This window comes from Leucoraja erinacea, chromosome 33 (genome assembly GCF_028641065.1).
Source record: "Leucoraja erinacea ecotype New England chromosome 33, Leri_hhj_1, whole genome shotgun sequence".
Taxonomy (NCBI): domain Eukaryota; kingdom Metazoa; phylum Chordata; class Chondrichthyes; order Rajiformes; family Rajidae; genus Leucoraja; species Leucoraja erinaceus.
The window spans coordinates 5,706,788-5,725,593 of record NC_073409.1 but is presented as its reverse complement, the minus strand read 5'-3'; the positions used below and the strand labels follow the sequence as shown (position 1 = coordinate 5,725,593).

At 45.9% G+C, this 18,806-nt stretch overlaps 1 protein-coding gene across 3 annotated transcripts in view; it reads right to left on the bottom strand.

Annotated features, from left to right (window-relative positions):
- LOC129712576 (unconventional myosin-Vc-like) overlaps positions 1-18,806 on the bottom strand; it is a 68,645-nt gene that overhangs the window by 35,475 nt on the left and 14,364 nt on the right. For all 3 annotated transcript variants that reach the window (XM_055661098.1, XM_055661096.1, XM_055661097.1), the window contains exons 2-12: positions 17,165-17,275; positions 10,813-10,984; positions 9,501-9,645; positions 8,326-8,482; positions 7,838-7,981; positions 6,536-6,617; positions 5,407-5,514; positions 4,820-4,926; positions 3,151-3,416; positions 1,627-1,708; positions 461-601 (exon numbers count right to left, since the gene is read on the bottom strand). In XM_055661098.1, the coding sequence (XP_055517073.1) occupies positions 461-601; positions 1,627-1,708; positions 3,151-3,416; positions 4,820-4,926; positions 5,407-5,514; positions 6,536-6,617; positions 7,838-7,981; positions 8,326-8,482; positions 9,501-9,645; positions 10,813-10,984; positions 17,165-17,275 (1,515 nt within the window). The remainder of the gene's footprint in view (positions 1-460; positions 602-1,626; positions 1,709-3,150; positions 3,417-4,819; positions 4,927-5,406; positions 5,515-6,535; positions 6,618-7,837; positions 7,982-8,325; positions 8,483-9,500; positions 9,646-10,812; positions 10,985-17,164; positions 17,276-18,806) is intronic.

The following is an 18,806-nucleotide window of genomic DNA, read 5'->3' as shown; positions in this document are numbered from 1 at the left end:
GGGCAGGCAACGTTTTCAAGTCGGGAGAAGGGGGGGGGGGGGGGGGGGGGGGAGAAAGTTGGATAAGAGAGGTGGGGGCTGGCGAGGGGGTTGATAACTGGCAGCTGGGTGGTGTAAGTGACAAAGGTTACAGGTGAAAAGTAGACAAACCAGTGTGAGATAAGGAGAGGAGAATATGGAGCCGGAGGGAGAGATATGGGTGAAAGTGGCGGTGGGGTGGGAGGAAAGAGAGTGGATGAAAGGGAAATGGGGGATGGGAGATGAGTGTGTGAAGGAGGGGAAGGAGCAGGGTGACCAGGGTGGAGGTAGATGGTGGGGGGCATGTGTGCACACCAGAGTGGAGGGGGTGCGTGATGTGAAATTGGAGATGTCAACATTTGTGTTGTGAGCAACCCAGGTGGAATATGGATTACCAGCGTCTCTTAAACAGTCAACAATTATTTAAGAACTTCCTACTTACCAGACATTCCTCATCAAGCAACTCCAATATGCCCATCTTAGCCTCGATCAAGTCAATGCATGGCTGGTTATCGTTGAACTCTATCAATGTCCACGGGATGTCCTCCTTCATGTATTCATCTTGTTCCAGTTTAAACACATGCTGGAGAGATTCATATATTTATCAGGTCACAAGTGATAGGAGCAGAATTAGGCCATTGGGCCCCATCAAGTCTACTCCACCATTCAATCATGGCTGGTCTATCTCTCCCTCCTAACCCCATTCTCTTGCCTTCTCCCCATAACCTCTGACACCCGTACTAATCAAGAATCTATCTATACCAGACTTAAACATATCCACTGACTTGACCTCCACAGCCTTCTGTGCCAAAAAATTCTGCAGATTCACCTTTCAAACGTTTAATCCTCATTTTAAAAATATTATAGTCAGTTTAGCTTATTATTGTTACGTGTATCAAGATAGGGTGAAAAGTCTTGCATGCTATCCAGTCAAAAAAAAGACAATAAATAAATATAATTAAGTCGTCCACAGAGCATAGATAAAGGATCTAGAGTACAACAGACTATTTAAAGCATTTAATCAAGAAACATCACAGCTTGGTTTGGAAACAGCACCATCCACGCCTGCGAATTGTGGACGCAGCCCAGACCTTCACACCAACCAACCTCCCTTCCATAGACAGCCCCACGCTACCTCGTCAAGGACAGCAGCATAATCATTGACGTCACCCCCTGGTCTCTCCCTCTTCTCCCCTCTCCCATCGGGAAAAAAGTTTAGAAGTGTGAAAACGCACACCTTCCCATCTGTTATCAGGCAACTGAACCATCCTACCACAATCAGAGAGCAGTCCTGAACTACTACCTACCTCATTGATGACCCTCGGACTATCCTTGATTGGCTTTACCTTGCACTAAACATTATTTCTTTATCATGTATCTATACGGTGTAAATATGACCATGTATTGTCTTTCCGCTGACTGGTTAGCACGCAACAAATTATTTTCTCTATCCCTCGGCACACGTGACAATAAACTAAACTGTAACGGCAACATTTAGTGCAAAGATATGGGTAGTTAAATACAGTCATTGTCACTGTTTATCAAGGATAAAATTATAATCAAAATGACAAACATAATACAAATGAAGCAGGCAGTCCAAATACTCACCAAATTAAATTGCTGTTGTAGTTTTTCATTGGCATAATTTATACAGAACTGTTCAAAACTATTCATGTCAAAGGTTTCAAACCTAAAGGGATAGAAATAACAAGCTTTCTTGTCTTTTGAACGAACATATTACAATAAAAACCCACGTCACACAGTCAGATTCACCAGCGCTCTGTGTATTTTTGTGTAAACTAACATCCTTGTTGTCTACAGATTCACGTGCTTGCTGGTACAATGGCAGCCTTTGACCAAGGGTTAGAGGGTCCAATTTTGAGCATCTAGCTGTTTTGTCAACTAGAACACTGTATGGCATGGTGGCGTAGCGGTAGAGTTGCTGCCTAACAGCGCCAGAGACCCGGGTTCAATCCTGACTAAGGGTGCTTCTCAGTACAGAGTTTGTACGTTCTCCCCGTGACCTGCGTGGGCTTTCTCCGAAATCTTCGGTTTTCTCCCACACTCCAAAGACGTACAGGTTTGTAGGTTAATTGGCTTGGTTTAAATGTAAAATTGTCTCTTGTGTGTGTATGTTAGTGTTAGTGTTAGTGTGCGGGGGTCGCTGGTCGGTGTGGAATCAATGGGACGAAGGGCCTGTTTCCATGTCATGTCTCTAAACCGAACTGAACTAAACATCGAATGCGGTTCCACATTAGATACCATGGACTGAGGAAAAATGATGTCATTCATAAGGAGAGTTTAGAGGGCTATCGACCAAATAATCTACCGAATAATGAAAGGTATAGCTAGAGTGGATGTGGAGGATATTTCCATGTGTGGTAGAGTCCAGGACTAAAGGCCACTGCCTCAGAGGGAAAAGACGCACATTTAGAAAGACGAGGAGGATTTCTTTAGCTAGATGATGATGAACCTATTGAATTCATTCCCACATACGGCTGTGGAGGCCAAGTCATCGGGTATTTTGAAAACGGAGGTTGATAGGTTCTTGATTGGTAAGGGCATCAAAGGTTACAGAGTGATGGCAGGAGAATGGGGTTGTGAGGGAAAAATAGATCATCCATGATCAAATTACAGTATACAATTGATGGGCCAAATGGCCTACTTCTGCTCCTATATCTTGTGGTTTTATACAGGTAAACTGGATTAGCCTGCAATGTCAACATGGTCACCATGGACATGACGGGCTGAAGGGCCGGTTTCCATGCTGTATAGCTCTATGGCGTGAAGTATGGGTGGCACAGTAGCACAGCGGTAGTGCTGCTGCCTTACGGTGCCAGAGACCCGGGTTCGATCCTGACTACGGGTGCTTGTCTGTACGGAGTTTGTACATTCACCCTGCGACCACATGGGTTTCCTCCCACACTCCAACTACGTACAGGTCTGTAGGTTAATTGGCTTGGTATGATTGTCAATTGTCCCTAGTGTGTGTAAGATAGCGTTAGTGTGCGGGGATCAATGGTCGGCGCGGATCGATGGGCCAAAGGGTCTGTTTCCGTGCTGTATCTCTAAACTAAAAAAAACACAGATATCTTCCCGCAGAATGAACACATCATACACGGTTGCCATTACCCATAAATGTCCAATACACCAATGAAGGTGTGTTGCTTTCCGGAAAACTGCAGAGCCTTGTTGATGTGCTCCACGATGCAGCTGAAGAGCTTGGAGTAGATGTGCTTGGCCAATGCATCCCTGGCGTTGACGGCTTGAACTTTGGTCATGGGTTTGATCACGGTGTCCGAGCCGGTAGCAATCTTTCGGTGGCAGAGTCCGTAAGCCATCTCCTCCTCCTTCAGCTCAAGAAGTTCACTAAACACTTGAAGATGATGATCGCCGCGCTGTTTATAAGCAAACAAAATAGGTGGATGATCATTACAAGTTCATTCTCTAGGGCCCGTCCCACTTGCGCGTCATTTACGTGACATCATTTACGCCTCACGACACGCTGGTCGTGACGCGCACGTGATGAGCGCATGGTGCGCATTACACGCGCATGGTACGTGGTGACGTGCAGAGCGCCCCATGATTTGGGGATATACAAAATCATCGCACGCCATCTGCCTGACACGCAAACGACGCCCAAGTGGAACAGGCCCTTTAGATTTCAAAGCTCTGTAGCCATCTCCGTATTAATTTAGCTCTTTATAGGGCTAAGGGAATCAAGGGACATGGGGAAAAAGCAGGAACGGGGTACTAATTTTGGATGATCAGCCATGATCGTATTGAATGGCGGTGCTGGCTCGAAGGGCCTACTCCTGCACCTATGTTTCAATGATTAGGAAGGCAAATGTCATGTTCGGCTTTATTGAACAATGTTTTGAGTGGAGGATGGAGATATATTGTTTCAATTACACAAAGCCCTGTTGAGACTACATTGGGAGCATTGAGTATTGCTCTGATCTTCTTGGGTAAGAAAGCACAACCCTAATAGAGGGAGAGTAACAAAGATTTACCAGACAATTCCTGGAATGGAGGGATTAATCTGAGAGTGGCAGTGTTGATAAAGCTGCTGCCTCACAGCGCCAGAGTCCACAGTTCAATCCTGACCTTGGGTGCTGTCCGTGTGGTGTTTGCACGTTCTCCCTGTGACTGTGTGGGTCTCCTACGGGTGTTACGAATTCCTCCCGTATCCCAAAGACCAGCAGGTTTCAGGGTTAATTGGCCTCCGTAAAATTGCCCCTAGTGTGTAGGGAGTGGATGCGAAAATGGGATAGCATAGAAAATAGTGTGAGGGCGTGATCGATGGTCAGCATGGACTCGGTGGGCCGAAGGGCCTGTTTCATGCTGTTTCAATCAATCAATTACTCAATCAATCAATATCAGTGGAGCATCAATGTTAAACATACAGAGTAATATTGTACAGGTCCACCACTGATTTTTCAGCACCTACTTCAATCCGGATTAAGTTATGCCAACGCATGAGAAATCCCCCGGGAATTCCCGCCTGAAAATGTGGTGCCTTGGTCCGGTGATGACGGCGATCTCGACATCATCAGGACTTTCGCGGCCGATCGGTGAGTTGAATTTGTCGCCTGCAGCCGGGACTCCGGAGCTGGCAGAACCGGCCCCACAGCTGACCTCCGAGGCAGACTTCGTATCTCTTCCCCCCCCCAAAGGCCGTGACCTCTGTCGGTCTGGCAAAATGCATAATACGGCAAGGCTCTGGAACACGAGTTGCCGGAAAATCAGCGGGTGGACCCTACATCATAAATCACGATAGATTTAAATGCTGCAAACTTACTATGACTTCAGATTTTTCTTCATTCAAAGATCTAATTTGTACATTTCCCAAGTGAAGAATTCCTGCCAATACTTTGAAGACATCCATTTGAAAGTCTTTGTTCATACCTGAAATACAGATTTCCATTTCCATTGACTGTTTCTTCTATTTTATCACAAGGAACCTCAGCCAGAGCCACCTCAATCAGATTTTAGATTTTTTTTTTTTTAAAAAGAGATACAGCGCAGAAACAGACCCTCCGCGCCGACCAGCGATCCCCGCACATTAACACCGTCTTACGCAAACTAGGGACAATTTACATTTGCACCAAGCCAATTAACCTACAAACCTGTACGCCTTTGGAGTGTGGGAGGAAACGGAAGATCTCGGAGAAAACCCACGCAGGTCACGGGGAGAACGTACTGACAGCACCCGTAGTCGGGATCGAACCCGGGTCTTGTGAGCGCTGTAAGGCTGCAACTCTACCGCTGCGCCACTGTGCTGCCCTGACAGATAGGGATAAGGGAGCAACTTTGTTCCAAGGGCAGGGAACAATATTACAATAACACTGGCCCACGTCAGAAGTTGTGCCAATCCCCCACACGTACCCAGCAACGAAAAAGTTTTTTGAGTTTCAATGAAATCAGTCTGGTCGTTCACGCCGTCAATGACAGCGTTTCCACCCTTGCTCACGTAACTGAAGTTTTCTGCAACATCTGTGAATAATTTAAATTGATCTCATTAGAAAAGGTGCAAGACAACACAGGGAAACTTTAGTTCACAAATACCGTAACAGAGAACTGCAGATGCTGGTTTATACCAAAGAGAGGCACACGAGGCTGGAGTAACTCAGCGGGTCAGGCAGCATCTCTGGAGAAAATGGATAGGTGATGTTTTGGGTCGGGACTTTTCCTCAGTCGAAAGAAAGGTCCCAACCTGAACAGTCACCTATCTATGTTAGCTTAGTTTAGACATACAATGTGGAAACAGGCCCTTCAGCCCATTGAGTCTATGCTGACCACGGATCACCCATATACTGGTTCTATGTTAACTCTATTTCACATCCTACACAATTTACAGAAGGCAATTAACCTGCACGTCTTTGGAATGTGTGGAGGAAACTGGAGCACCTGGAGAAAACCCACATGGTCACAGGGAGATCGTACAAACTATGTACAGACAGCACCCTTAGTCAGAATTGAACCAGGGTCCCTAGTGCTTCTTCTTCTTGCGTATGGCGTGCACAGCCTAAAGTTGTAAGACAACTTGTTCTATTTGATGGTACACAAAAATGCTGGAGAAACTCAGCGGGTGCAGCAGCATCTATGGAGCGAAGGAAAAAGGCAACGTTTCGGGCCGAAACCCTTCTTCAGACGGGTTGATCTATTGTTCTATTTGATCTTCTGTTTGTGCACGCCAGGTTGAATGCATTTGTTGAAACAGGGTGGACCACGTGAAGGTTGCAATCTCCAACCCCCATCCCTCGTGCTGTAAGGCAGCAACTCTCCTGCTGTGCCATTTGCCACCCTCTTCTCCAGAGATGCTGCCTGATCTGCAGAGTAACTCCAGCATTTTGTATCTATCTTTGGTATAAACCGGCATCTGCAGTTTCTTGTTATTACAGAGAAACTTTATTTCACTAATGTCGCCCTGATTCTATCACAGATATTTTGTCAGCAGACTAAAACAAGTTGCCATGAAATAGATTTCAAAGTAGGAAGTTGTCAAAACACCTACCTAATTTTAGATGCTCAAACTCCTTTCTGCCAGCAGATGCACAGAGTTGGTAGAATATATGATAATTCCTCTCATTTTCTGTCTAAATATAACAAATAGATATGGCAAAGTTATTGCAAAAGTGGTGGTATAATTGGAACACCGGGGTGCTTTATCATTTGATATCATGAGCCAACAATTCAGCATGAAACATAGAAACATAGAAAATAGGTGCAGGAGGAGGCCATTTGGCCCTTCGAGCCAGCACCGCCATTCATTGCGATCATGGCTGATCGTCCCCAATCCATTTCCCTTGACTCCACTAGCCCCCAGAGCTCTATCTAACTCTCTCTTAAATCCATCCAGTGATTTGGCCTCCACAGCCCTCTATGGCAGGGAATTCCATAAATTCACAACTCCCTGGGTGAAAACGTTTTTTCGCACCTCAGTCTTAAATGACCTCCCCGGACTGTGGCCCCTGGTTCTGGACTCGCCAAACATTGGGATGGTGCGAAAGAACTACGAGTGTGTTGGTTAATATGTGATGGTGCACAACAGAACATAAAACAGTGCTGCTTTTTCACACAGAGCGTGTATGGAACAAGAAGCCAGAGGAGGTAGTTGAGGCAGGGACTATCGCAACATTTAAGAAACAGTTTGACAGGTACATGGATAGGACAGGTTTGGAGGGATATGAACCAAGTGCAGGCAGGTGGGACTAGTGTAGCTGGGGTATGTTAACCAGTGTGGGCAAGTTGGGCAGAAGGGCCTGCTTCCACACTGCATCACCCTATGACTCTAAAACCATACATTGTGTGCAGGAAGGAACTGCAGATGTTGGTTTAAACCGAAGATAGACACAAAATGCTGGAGTAACTCAGCGGGACTGGAGGCATCTCTGTAGAGAAGGAAAGGGTGACATTTCGGGTCAAGACCTTTCTTCAGACAGATGTTAGGGGAGAGGGAGATACATAGATAAGGGAGTGTAAGGCGTGAATCCAGGGCAAAGGGAATGGAGATCAAGGAAAATGTAGAATAGATCATTGTTAGTTGGGAGAAAGTAACAACGAAGCAAACAGAGATAAAATGTAGCCGGAGACAATAAGACAGGTGGGAGAACTGGGAAGGGGGGGAGGGATTGGGAGAGAGGGAAAGCAAGAGTTACTTGAAATTAGAGAAGTCAATGTTCATACTGCTGGGGTGTAAGCTGCCCAAGCGAAATACGAGGTGCTGTTCCTCCAATTTGAGCTGGACCTCACTCTGACAATGGAGGAGGCCCAGGACGGAAAGGTCAGTGTGGAAATACATCAGTGTGACCCTTACCTGAAAGACCACGCGAGACTTTTCCAGCAGGTACGTTCTCATGTTAGCTCCGATTATGCGATATCGGTTATCGAAGCTGATCTCGGTATATTTACCGAAGCGGCTGCTGTTGTCATTACGTGTTGTCTTTGCATTTCCAATGGCCTGAAAACAAGGAGATATTGCTGCAAGGGGCCTGTTTCCACACTGTATCACTCTATGACTCTAGAACTCTACCACTTTGCCACTGTGCCACCCTATTTAGTTATTTGTTTATTCAATTAAAAGTTGATTGGTCACAAAATCAAAAAAAAAGCACAGTATATTGATAGAAAAAATGGTGATAAACACAGTTTAGCTTTGAATTGATATGCAAACCAGCACTAATAACAAATGATCAAAAATAGAACTCATACTTTACACCAAACAATGGATTATCTAATTGGCTTTGTTAAGGATTTTAATCGTTTCAAGGTTATTGATTATTTAACTGCGTTACCACTTCCTACCTCCGTTATAGGATTGGATGCAAGGACCTTATCTTCGACACAATCCTTGCTGCTGGATTTGCTGACAGTGGCAAAATATCTCATGGCATATCGGGCAGATACAGTCTTGCCGGCACCGGACTCTCCGCTCACGATGATAGACTGGTTCCGATTCTTCCTAACATTAGGAGGCATAGCATTTAGTTCCCCTTCAAGGAATCTTCATCTGCTTGAAACACAACTAAAATGAATAGTACATGATCTTGTGAGAAAACATTCATAAATTGAAGCCAGAGGAAGTTGTAGAAGTGGATGTAATTAAGACTTTTAAAATACATTACTGACATAGGGACAGATATAGGGATGGGAAGGGTTTAGATGGCTATGGACCAAACAGGACTCGCTTATTTAGCAGAACCAAAATAGGTTGAAGGGCCTGTTTCCAAGCTGTCCAGCTTCACATTGAAGAGGCAAACACATACAACATATGGTGAATAGGATTCTTGGCATCCTAAATTAAGATTAGTACTTAATCATTGTTTCCAAATCTCAAATAACTATCAGCATTTCTTGTTTGAAAGATACAGCATGGAAAAGGCCCTTCGGTCTACCAGGTCCATGCTGACCCATTCTAACGAGTTCTTCTATGTTGTCCCATTTTCTCATCCACTTCCAACACAATAGGGGCAGGTTTATAAGCCAACTAACCTAAAAACCGGTGCATATTGTGTTATAAAAACCACGTATTGGGGATGTGGCAGGAAACCGGAGCAACTAGAGGAAGCCCACGTGGTCTCGGGGAGAACGTGCAAACTCCACACAGACAACACCCAAGGTCAGGATCGAACCCGGGTCTCCTGGCGCCGTGAGGCAGCAGCTCTACTGCTGCGCCACCGTGCACCGCTGAGGCAGCATCTTCCATTGGATAAACATGCAAACATTGAAAACTATTTATAAATACTAATCACATACACAATGGTGGGGATGGAAGGAGAAATGGTCAGGCCTTGGCAACATCCAAGAACCCGATGCACTTTTGAAACCAGGATTTTCATTGAATTGTATCGGATTTCTGTTTAAAAGTGGAATGATTGTGATGGCGCATTTACAATCTCACAGAAACGTTACACGGGTCCCCATCATTCATGGACATGCATCTGACTTTCATTTAGAACCCATCTGATGGAAGGATCAACCTGGCCATTTGCTTGTACGCTTCCTCTGCCACGGCAAAGATATGAGGATCCATATCGCCCATGTTCCGCCCACAGTAGGCATGGATGATGACATCCCCATAGATGGGTAGCTGTTTGTATGGATTAATAGCCACAAGTATGATACCTAAAATAAACCAGAAACAACAGTTACCTTTATATACCAAAAGACATGGGGGTGGGGGGAGGGGGGGGTCACAGTGGCACAGCTGCTGCCTCACAATGCCAGAGACCCAGGCTCGATCCTGATCTCAGGTGCTGTCTGTGAGGAGTTTGCACGCTCTCCCTGTGCCTACATGGGTTTCCTCTGGGTGCTCCGTTTTCCTCCCACATCCTAAAGATGTGCAGATTTGTAGGTTAATTGGCCTCTGCAAATTGCCCCTAGTGTGTAAGGAGTGGATGAGAAAGAGGGATAACATAGAACTATTGTGAGTGTGTGATCGATGGTCAGCATGGAGCCTTTCCTGATTGAACACTATATCGTTCATTCACTCACTAGCATTTGGACGGATATATGGACAGGAAGGATTTGGGGCCACATGCCAGTAAATGGGACCAGCCAGCTTGCTAACTTGGTCAGAATGGGCAAGGAGGGCTGAACGGCCTCTTACCATGCTAAACAGCTGTTAGATTTAGAGATACAGTGTGGCAACAGGCCCTTCAGCCCACCGAGTCCATGCCGACCAATGATCACCCGTACACTAGTTCTATTCTACACACTCGGGAACATTTCCAGAAGCCAATGAGCCGACAAACCTGTACATGTTTGGAATGTGGCTGGAAACCTGAGCACCAGGAGAAAACCGTGGTTAACTGGTATGACTGAAACACAGGCTGTCTACTTTAGTAACAGGTGCCGACTCACCCAAGGCTGAGTACATCCGTAGTCCGGATCAAACCCGGGTCATTGGCGCTGTAAGGCAGCATCTCCACCGCTGCGCCACTGTGTTGCCCTCTATGACTCTATTTACCCTTTGCACCTGCATTGGTTTAGTTTGGAAATACAGCGCGGGAACAGGGAACTTCGTCCCACCGAGTCCACGCCGACCAGCGATCCCCGCACACCAACGCTATCCAACACACACTCGGGACAATTTACAGTTTAACCTCTACAAACCTGCACATCTTTGGAGTGTGGGAGGAGACTGGAGCACCTGGAGAAAACCCACGCTGTTCACAGGGAGAATGTACAAACTCCGTTCAGACAAGCACCCGTGGTCAGGATCGAACCTGGGACCTCAGTGCTGCAAGGCAGCAGCTCTACCACTGGGCCGCCGCGCTGCCCATAACTTACCACAGTAAGTGTAGATGAGTTGGGAATCCACGAAGCGGACCTTGAGGTTGTGTAGAACTGCGGGCTCGTGGAGGTAACTGAGCGCCGTGAGGTCATTCTCGCCCACCAGGATGTCCGGGTTCCGCAGAGGCGGCAACAGTGACTTCACCGGATCCACCGGATATTTCAGCTCCTAAAATGCCCAAAACAAACGGTGAAAGAAAGAATGTTTCCTTTTCAAATGTACTTGTTGGAATTACGTACCGATCTAGATTCGCCAGGATTACAACGACAGCGGAAATTTAGTATCAAACCACTTCCTTGGCATGAATCAGAGATGCCATGTTTTTATAATTGCCTTGTTTTCCAACTTGACAAACCTTCAGACTTTATTTTAGAGACACAGCACAGAAACAGGCTCTTCAGCCGACCGAGTCCACGCCGACCAGTAATCACCCCGTACACCAGCACTAGCACCACACACTGGAGACAATTTACAATTTTACCAAAGCCAATTGACCTTCCAACCTGTACGTCTTTGGAGTGTGGGGTGGAAACCGGAGCACCCGGGGAAAACCCACACGTTCACCCGGGAGAATTTTTCAGGTTGGGACCTTATTCAGCTGTGAGAGAACATAGGTTTGCAGTGAAAGATTCTGCCTCATCCCAAACCAAAATGGAAATAGAAATATCCATAAATGGAAGGGGTGAGTTGGGGGTGAAGAAGAGAGAGGATGAAGAATTCGGCACGTCCCCTACAACTCTCACCAACTTCTACAGATGCGCCGTAGAAAGCATTTTATCGGGATGCATCACAGCATAGTTTGGGAACAGCTCCATCCAAGACTGCAGGAAATTGCAGCGAATTGTGGACGCAGCCCAGACCATCACACAAACCAACCTCCCTTCCATTGACTCCATTTATACCTCACGCTGCCTCGGCAAGGCCAGCAACATAATCAAGAATGAGTCGCACCCTGGTCACTTCCTCGTCTCCCCTCTCCCATCAGGCAAAAGGTACAGAAGTGTGAAAATTCACGCCTCCAGATTCAGGGACAGTTTCTTCTCAGCTGTTATCAGGCACCTGAATCATCCTACCACAACTAGCGAGCGGTGCTGAACTACTATCTACCTCATTGGTGACCCTCGGACTATCCTTGGTCGGACTTTGCTGGCTTTCGTATCACCAAAGGTTATTCCCTTATCATGTATCTATACACTGTAAATAGCTCGATTGTAATCATGTATTGTCTTTCCGCTGACCAGATAGCACGCAACAAAAGCTTTTCTCTGTACCTCGGCACACGTGACAATAAACTAAACCGAGCTGAACTGATCTCTACACAATAGGGACAAGTTGTGTGTAAGAAGGAACTGTAGATGCTGGTTTAAACCGAAGATAGACACAAAAAGTTGGAGTAACTCAGCGGACCAGAGCAGCACCTCTGGAGAGAAGGAATGGGGCGGCGTTCCTGGTCGAGACCCTTCTTCAGACCGTCTCGACATGAAACGTCCCCATTCCTTCCCTCCAGAGATGCTGCCTGACCCACCGAGTTACTCCAGAAATGGAAAGAATCTGTCCAAAGGTTGAGCTCAGCCACATTCATATATTTCTAAAGTTGTAATGTTAGAAGTACAGGCATGCTAATTAAATGCAGTCATATGTTAGCCTTTGTCACCACTGCGACAACTAAAGAATTTGAAGAATGCTCCCTCCTATATTCTCGATCCACATGAAAGGCTTTAGTCAAATGAAGAGCCCGAGAGGGTGGGGAAACCTGTTTGACTGTCATCTCCATATTTAGTTTCAGGTACAATAGACATTCAAAACCAAGCTTCAAAATTAATCAAATGAAATAATCAGGATAATAGTTGAAGCTCACAAAGAAATCAACAGAACCGAAATATATAAAGGAACTTGCATTCTTTCCCATGAATGAAGGAACTGCAGATGCCAAAAATGTTCGCCGAAATGTTCGAAGATGTTGGCGCAGTGGTAGAGTTGCTGCCTTGCAGCGCCAGAGACCCGGGTTTGATCCTGACTTCGGAGCTGATAGTACGGAGTTTGTATGTTCCCCCTTGTCACCACAGGTTTTCTCCGGGTGCTCAGGTTTCCTCCCACACCCCAAAGACGCGCAGGTTTGTAGGTTAATTGGCAACGTTAAAATTGTAAATTTTCCCTAGTGTGTGCAGGAAGATTGTTCCCGATGTTAGGGAAGTCCAGGACAAGGGGTCACAGCTTAAGGATAAAGGGGAAATCCTTTAAAACCGAGATAAGAAGAACTTTTTTCACACAGAGAGTGGTGAATCTCTGGAACTCTCTGCCACAGAGGGTAGTTGAGGCCAGTTCATTGGCTATATTTAAGAGAGAGTTAGATGTGGCCCTTGTGGCTAAGGGGATCAGGGGGTATGGAGAGAAGGCAGGTACGGGATACTGAGTTGGATGATCAGCCATGATCATATTGAATGGAGGTGCAGGCTCGAAGGGCCGAATGGCCTACTCCTGCACCTAATTTCTATGTTTCTATGTTTCTAGTGCTTGTGTACGGGGTGATCGCTGGCGGCAGGGACTCTGTGGGCCGATGGGCCTATTTCCACGCCCTAAAGTTATCTCTAAAGTCTATCTAAAGTATTATCTCTAAAGTCTAAAGATTGCTCAGCTACTGATTATACACCAGGCAGGAACAATAACTTGGGGGACTGCAGAAACCATGGTCTGTGGGAAATTGGAGAGGAAAGTGTAGCAATGACCTCAATGTGGATGTGTTTAGATGTTGTTAGTTTAGTTTAGAGACACAGTATGGAAACAAGCGATCAGCCCACTGAGTCCACACTGACCAACACTCACCCATACACCAGTCCCACCCTGCACCTTAGTGACAATTTACAGAGCCTATTAACCAACAAACCTGAAGGTACACAAAAATGCTGGAGAAACTCAGCGGGTGCAGCAGCATCTATGGAGCGAAGGAAGTAGGTAATGTTTCGGGCCGAAACCCTTTTGGACAACCAACAAACCTGGACGCTTTGGAGAGTGGGAGGAAACCGGAGCATCCGGAAAAATCCCACGTGGCCACCAGGAGAACGTACAAACTCAATAGACAATAGATGCAGGAGGAGGCCATTCGGCCCTTCGAGCCAGCACCGCCATTCACAGTGATCATGGCTGATCATCCACAATCAGTACTCCGTTCCTGCCTTCTCCCCATATCCACCGACTCAGCTATCTCTAAGAGGTCTACCTCACTCTCTCTTGAAAAAATCCAGAAAATTGGCCTCACTGCCTTCTGAGGCAGAGAATTCCACAGACTCACAACCCTCCGTGTGAAAATGTTTTTCCTCATCTCCATTCTAAATGGCTTACATAGAAACATAGCAAATAGGTGCAGGAGTAGGCCATTCGGCCCTTCGAGCCTGCACCGCCATTCGATATGATCATGGCTGATCATCCAACAGTATCCCATCCCAGCCTTCTCCCCATACCCCCTGATCCCTTTAGCCACAAGGGCCACATCTAACTCCCTCTTAAATATAGCCAATGAACTGGCCTCAGCTACCTTCTATGGCAGAGAATTACCCCTTATACAGACTCCATACAGACTGTACTCATAGTCAAGATCAAACCCGGGTCTCTGGCGCTGTAAGGCATCAACTCTACCGCTGCGCCACAGTGTTGACTGACAGTGCATGGCTGGTTTAACATATAATTTGGACTGTGAAACAATTTTTAACCCAGTATGTAAATCCACAGTTTATCTTGGTTAACTAGTCTGACTGAAACACAGGCTGTCCACTTCATTAACCAGGTTAGCTATGACTGATTTCCAACATTAGCAAGTTTGTTCCTTAATGTCACACTGAATATAGAGAGTCATAGAGTGATACAGTGTGGAAACAGGCCCTTTGGCCCAACGTGCCCAACATGTCCCGGCTACACTAGTCCCACCTGCCTGCGCTTGGTCCATATCCCTCCAAACCTGTCCTATCCATGTACCTGTCTAACTGTTTCTTAAACGTTGGGATAGTCCCAGCTTCAACTACCTCATCTGGCAGCTTGTTCCACACACCCACAACCTTTGTGTGAAAAGAATTACCCCTCAGATTCCTATTAAATCTTTTCTCCTTCAACTTGAACCAATGTCCTCTGGTCCTCGATTCTCCTACTCTGGACAAGAGACTCTGTACATTTCTATCCATCTACCCGATCTATTCCTCTCATGATGTTGTACACGTCTATAAGATCACCCCTCTTCCTCCTATGCTCCAAGCGAATAGAGACCCAGCCTATTTAACCTCTCCCTGTAGCTCACACCCTCTAGTCCTTGCAACATCCACATAAATATCTATCAAGCCTTATTGCAAAATCTCTAATGGCAACCTCTCAATTGGTTTGGAGACTTCAAACACATCTTCTGTGGTGGTGTTTGTCTGACTACGTGTTATGAGAGCTCTTGGCAGCTCACGTCAAACACGCTAGTCACTGTTTGACAGAACAAAGGGAACAAATTGTACTGGAAACACTTTGAAAGAAATCGGTTGAGCATCTTGTATGTGCCAAGCGCAGGCAAGGAGATTGACTTCAATACCAAACCTACAGCCGTTATATTCCAGAGAGATTCAAGGCACTGCAGATGCTGCAATCTTGAGCAAAGCACAAAGTGCTGGAGGAACTCAGCCGTTCAGGGAGCAACTGGAGGGCATGGTGGCGCAGCAGTAGAGTTGCTGCCTTACAGCACCAGAGACCCGGGTTCAATCCTGACTACATGTGCCTGTCTGTGTGGAGTTTGTACGTTCTCCCCATGACCGTGTGGGTTTTCTCCGGATTTTCCTCACACATTCCAAAGACGTACAGGTTTGTAAGTTAATTGGCTTCGGGAATCATTATAAATTGTCCCTAAGTGTGGAATGTGTGCTTGTATAATGGGGATCGCTGGTCGGCACGGACTCGGTGGGCCAAAGAACCCGATTCCATCTCTAAACTAAACTAATCTGTGGAGGGAATGGACAGGCGATATTTTGGACTGGGACCCTTCTTCAGACTGAGGAGGGAAGAATGCTGGAGAAGGAGGAGAGGGTGGGGCAAAGCCTGGTGAGTGATGGGTGGATACAGGTGAGGGGGGGAGAGGGGTGATTAACGGATTGGTGGAGTAAGTGTGAAAGGCTGGAGGTGAAGAAGGGGTAAAAGGGGCTGGAATGACTAATGAGAGGGGGGGTCAGAGAACAAAGGTGTGAACAAAAGTAGTCGGAAGAAGCGTTTTGACCCAAAACATTCAGTCCAGCGATGCTGTCTGTTTCGCTGAGTTACTCCGGCATTTTGGGTCTATCTTCGATTTAAACCAGCATCTACAGTCCTTTCCTACACAAATGTGGAATATTCACTTTTACAAGGTGGGCCTTTGTAGCCCTGAACTCCATTGAAATTAAATGTTTAATTTAAAACCTCAGCCGGTACAGCAATGATGTCGAGAGTCAAGATTGTTTCATTGTCAGTGAGTTTGTATCAGCAAGATGACAATGCACTGCTGCAACATAACAGGCCCATTAACACAATGACACACAGGTAAATAATCAATAATCCAATAAATTAATCACAGTAATACTACGTAACATTAACAGGACACGGGATACCGAATCCAAGACGGTGCCCAAACAAGGTAACTCTTTGTGTCATAGGAGTGGATCTGCAATCACACATAACAATCGCTCCACTCTTTTAAATCTCTCCTCTGGCAGCAGCATTTTTTTACTTTAACTGTGCTTATGTTATTCCCCTTTATCGTGTATCTCTACACTGTGGACGGCTCGATTGTAATCATGTATAGTCTTTCCGCTGACTGGTTATCACACGACAAGAGCTTTTCACTGTACCTCGCTAATCTCTGCCTTACAACGCCAGAGACCTGGGTTCAATCCCGACTACGGGTGTTGTCTGTACGAAATTTCTCCCCTGACCTGCGTGGGTTTTCTCTGGAAGCTCCAGTTTCCACCTGCCCTCCAAAGACGTGCAGGTTTGTCGGTTAATTGGCTTGGTAAAAATTGTAAATTGTCCCTAGTGAGTGTACGCTGGTGTTAGTGAACGGGGATCGCTGGCCAAAGGGCCTGTTTCCACGCTGTATCTCTAAACTGGGGTGGGAGATTGCAACCTTCATGTGGTCCGCCCTGTTTCGACGAATGCAATCAAGTCGACATGCACAATCAAATAGAACAAGTTGAACAAGTTGTCCTCCAACTTTAGGCTGTGCACGCCATACGCAAGAAGTAGATCTTGAAACTAAACTAAACATGGATTTCTAATGAGTAAAAGCAATAGTTGATTGATTTGGCAAGCTTTTGAAACTGTGCATCAAATATATATAATTCACTGCCAACTTACTGTGCCATTTTCCAGCTGCAGGAGTAGTACATCAGATCCCCTCTGATAGTCCTTGGCAATCTCTGCCGGGCACCAGACTTCATCAGGGTCAGGAATCCAAACACTATTGAACTGTGAAACAGAGCAAAGAAACCAGGCGTTACATTAATATGGGTTAACGTATGATTGAGGGAGTGCAGCATAGGTTCACCAGGTTAATTCCCAGGATGGTGGGACCGTCATATGTTGAACGAATGGAGCGACTGGGCTTGTACACACTGGAATTTAGAAGGATGAGAGAGGATCTTATTGAAACATACAAGATTATTCAAGGATTAGACACGCTAGAGGCAGCAAACATGTTCTCCATGTTGGGGGAGTACAGAACCAGGGGGCCACAGTTTAAGAATAAGTTGTAGGCCATTTAGAACGGAGATGAGGAAAAACTTTTTCACACAGAGTTGTGAATGTGGAATTCTCTGCCTCGGAAGGCAGTGGAGGCCAATTCCCTGGATGCTTTCAAGAGAGAGTTAGAGTTAAAGATAGCGGAGTCATGGGATATGAGGAGAAGGCAGGGACAGGGTACTGATTGTGGAAGATCAGCCATAATCACAGTGAATGGCAGTGCTGGCTTGAAGGGCCGAATGGCCTCCTCCTGCACATATTGTCTATTGAGTGTTTAACGGTGCTGGGCCTGTACTCTCTGGAGTTTAGAAGAATGAGGGGGGATCTCATTGAAACCGGATAGTGAAAGGCCTGGATAGTGGATGTGGAGAGCATGCTTCCACTAGTGGGGGAGTCTAGAACCAGAGGTCATAGCCTCAGAATTAAGGAACATACTTTTAGGAAAGAGATGAGGAGACATTTATTTAGTCACAGGATGGCGAATCTGTAGAATTGATTGCCACAGAAGGCTGTGGAGGCCAAGTCAATAGATATTTTTAAGATGGAGATTGATAGATTACAAGATACAAGATACAAGATAGATATATTCATCACATGTGCCAGATGGCACAGTGAAATGAAATTCCCATACAGCCATACAATAAAATAATTCTGGATTAGTACGGGTGTCAGGGGTTATGGGGAGAAGGCAGGAGAATGGAGTTAGGAGGGAGAGATAGATCAGCCATGATTGAATGGCGGAGTAGGCTTGATGGGCTGAATGAATTTGACCTTTGGCGTTTTCTGCCTGCACGGTGCGTTTTGATCAATTACGATGCTAAGGAGGCGATAAAGGTGCAGCTTTACAGGTACATTAACACAATACATAAATAATATAAGAAAAAACACAATTCATTAATAATGATATGGTGATCACTGCAAGAGTAGAAATAGCACTTGCAATTATGTTCTGTGATCATTTTGCAGCATAACCTGATAGAGTCATGCAGCCAAGAAACAGGCCCTTCGGCCCAACTTGCCCATTCCAATCAGCAGGTCCCATCTACACTTGTCCCATCTGCCTGCATTTGGCCTATATATCCCTCTAAACCCGTCCTATCCATGTGCCTGTCTAACTGTTTCTTAAATGTTGGGATAGTCCCAGCCTCAACTACCTCCCCTGGCAGGTCGTTCCATACACCCCATCACCCTTTGTGTGAAAAAGTTACCCCTCAGATTCCTATTATTATGTAATTATGTGAGATTATTGACTAATGAT